Here is a 1,879-nt window from a genome sequence, read left to right as displayed (position 1 = left end):
GAAATTAAATTGGTGTGGCCTTATTTGGAAATCCAGAAAAAAATGAAGCGGGCGAATCCGTTAATCAAGAAATTAAATTGGTGTGGCCTAAAGCTGTAGTGTTCTGATTTCCACAGATTGCGTGAAAACGACCAGCATGTTTGACTTCCGCGGGCCGCAGGGAAGGGCAGCGACGGAGGAGGATGGCATCAAAGTCTGCAAGGCCCTGCGCCAGCCTCAGTTTGGGCTGGGACAGATCATCCTGGAGCCACGCCAGGAGAAGGGTACACAGTTTGTCAGGAACGACACACTGGTACGTTATGTTTGTTTGTTTGTTTGTTTGTTTGTATGTTGTAGGAAGGAAGGAAGGAATGAATGTCTTGAAGTGACTTTAAGTAATTTTTATGGACGATATCATCACACGCATTAATTTACGCCTGATTTTAGGGAATAAGAACTGAGAAATTTTGTTGCCCTCCGACAGTGGTCAACATGTCAATGGGAAAAGATGTCTGTTACCAAACTTGCCATGCCAGAACATGGATGGCAGATAAATATGTAGAGAGGAGACAAGACAAGGTCTCTGATTTTATTGTTTTGTCTTTTACTTTGATGCAGTGATGCATTTTATTCCTTTCATATGTGGTGATTTACCATGATGGCTTTGTATATGCGATGTTCCCACTCAATCAAAACCATTGTACAATGATTGAAACCTTTTTTTTTTGTGACCAATGGATGTTGTAATAGTTGGAAGTAAACTTAGCATAATATAGGTATCATTTCTTGTCTACAAGGTTTATGATGTCAAAATTTGAAAATGGAGGAATCTTATTTTTTGGTCTGACTTGTTTTTTTCGCCCTATCGCATTAGATTTGGAGTCTGCAGAGGATGTCATCCATAAGATTTACTTGCTGTGGCCTAACAGGGCTAAAAATTAAAGGTGGTCCAATTGGCCACTGACCACTAAATTTAGGCTAGGACAACTAAAAAGACACTTTGGAACATTTTTGGGACAATAGAAAAATAATCAACATCAGAACGTCAGCCTTTTTTGGTTTATCAGGCACACGTCTCGGCTTTTGGATCCGGAAAAGTCTCCCCGAATTTCCCGTCTACACCGCAATTATAGGGCACCTGGGAATAAACACAAGCAAAATAAAGTTGACTTCAACCTGAAATCATACAATACTTGCAAAAAAAAAACAGGTTGGGACAGTTCATCCTCACTTTGGGACAATTGAAATTTATTTTTGGGACTTATAAAGTCTTATTTTAAGCCGGATCCTTCCGTAGTTGGACCCTCAGATGTTGTCCATGATTGCTGTACAGTTATAACTTAGGCCATGTTGATTTGATTATATGGATGACATCCGCGCGCGCATGGATTCTCGGCCGTTTCCAAAAAAAAAAAGTTTTCAACCAAATACTGTAAATCGTGCAAAACAGTTGCTAAATGAGCAAAAATATGCCATAAGTTGCAAGGAAAACATTTAGAAACGATACCAATGTCGTAGAATTCCAAAATCAAAGGAAAAAAGACAAAAAATATGTAAAGAAATGAATTCGAAGGGTAGATTATTCGCCATAACATATTCTGTTCAACCTTCATGACCATGTAGATTTCATAGTGAAAGCAACTTTTTTTTTTTTTTGCAAAACTTTTTTTTTATTCGCACGCGCGCATCAGTTTTGGGGTTCCCAGAGGATGTCATCCATATAATCAAATCAACATGGCCTTAGGCGTACTATATATATCAGAAAAGAGCCCAACCCATTAAGAACTCTCACACAATTTCTATTACTTAACAGTTATAATGGAAATGGAGTAGACAATCGCGTTCTGTCAAGTTCGATAAGATAATCATCTTAACAGAGGTGGCGAGGCGTAAATATGAA

At 38.7% G+C, this 1,879-nt stretch overlaps 1 protein-coding gene across 2 annotated transcripts in view; it reads left to right on the top strand.

Annotated features, from left to right (window-relative positions):
• LOC109462216 (centromere protein C-like) overlaps nucleotides 1–424 on the top strand; it is a 6,647-nt gene extending 6,223 nt beyond the window's left edge. For both annotated transcript variants that reach the window (XM_019758744.1, XM_019758743.1), the window contains exon 7: nucleotides 117–424. In XM_019758744.1, the coding sequence (XP_019614303.1) occupies nucleotides 117–409 (293 nt within the window). In that variant the 3' untranslated portion in view covers nucleotides 410–424. The remainder of the gene's footprint in view (nucleotides 1–116) is intronic.
• The last annotated feature ends 1,455 nt before the right edge of the window (nucleotides 425–1,879 follow it).

This window comes from Branchiostoma belcheri, unplaced genomic scaffold, assembly GCF_001625305.1.
Source record: "Branchiostoma belcheri isolate BF01 breed outbred unplaced genomic scaffold, Haploidv18h27 scaffold113, whole genome shotgun sequence".
Taxonomy (NCBI): Eukaryota; Metazoa; Chordata; class Leptocardii; order Amphioxiformes; family Branchiostomatidae; genus Branchiostoma; species Branchiostoma belcheri.
The sequence above is the reverse complement of the archived record's forward strand: the minus strand, read 5'-3'. Positions and strand labels throughout refer to the sequence as shown.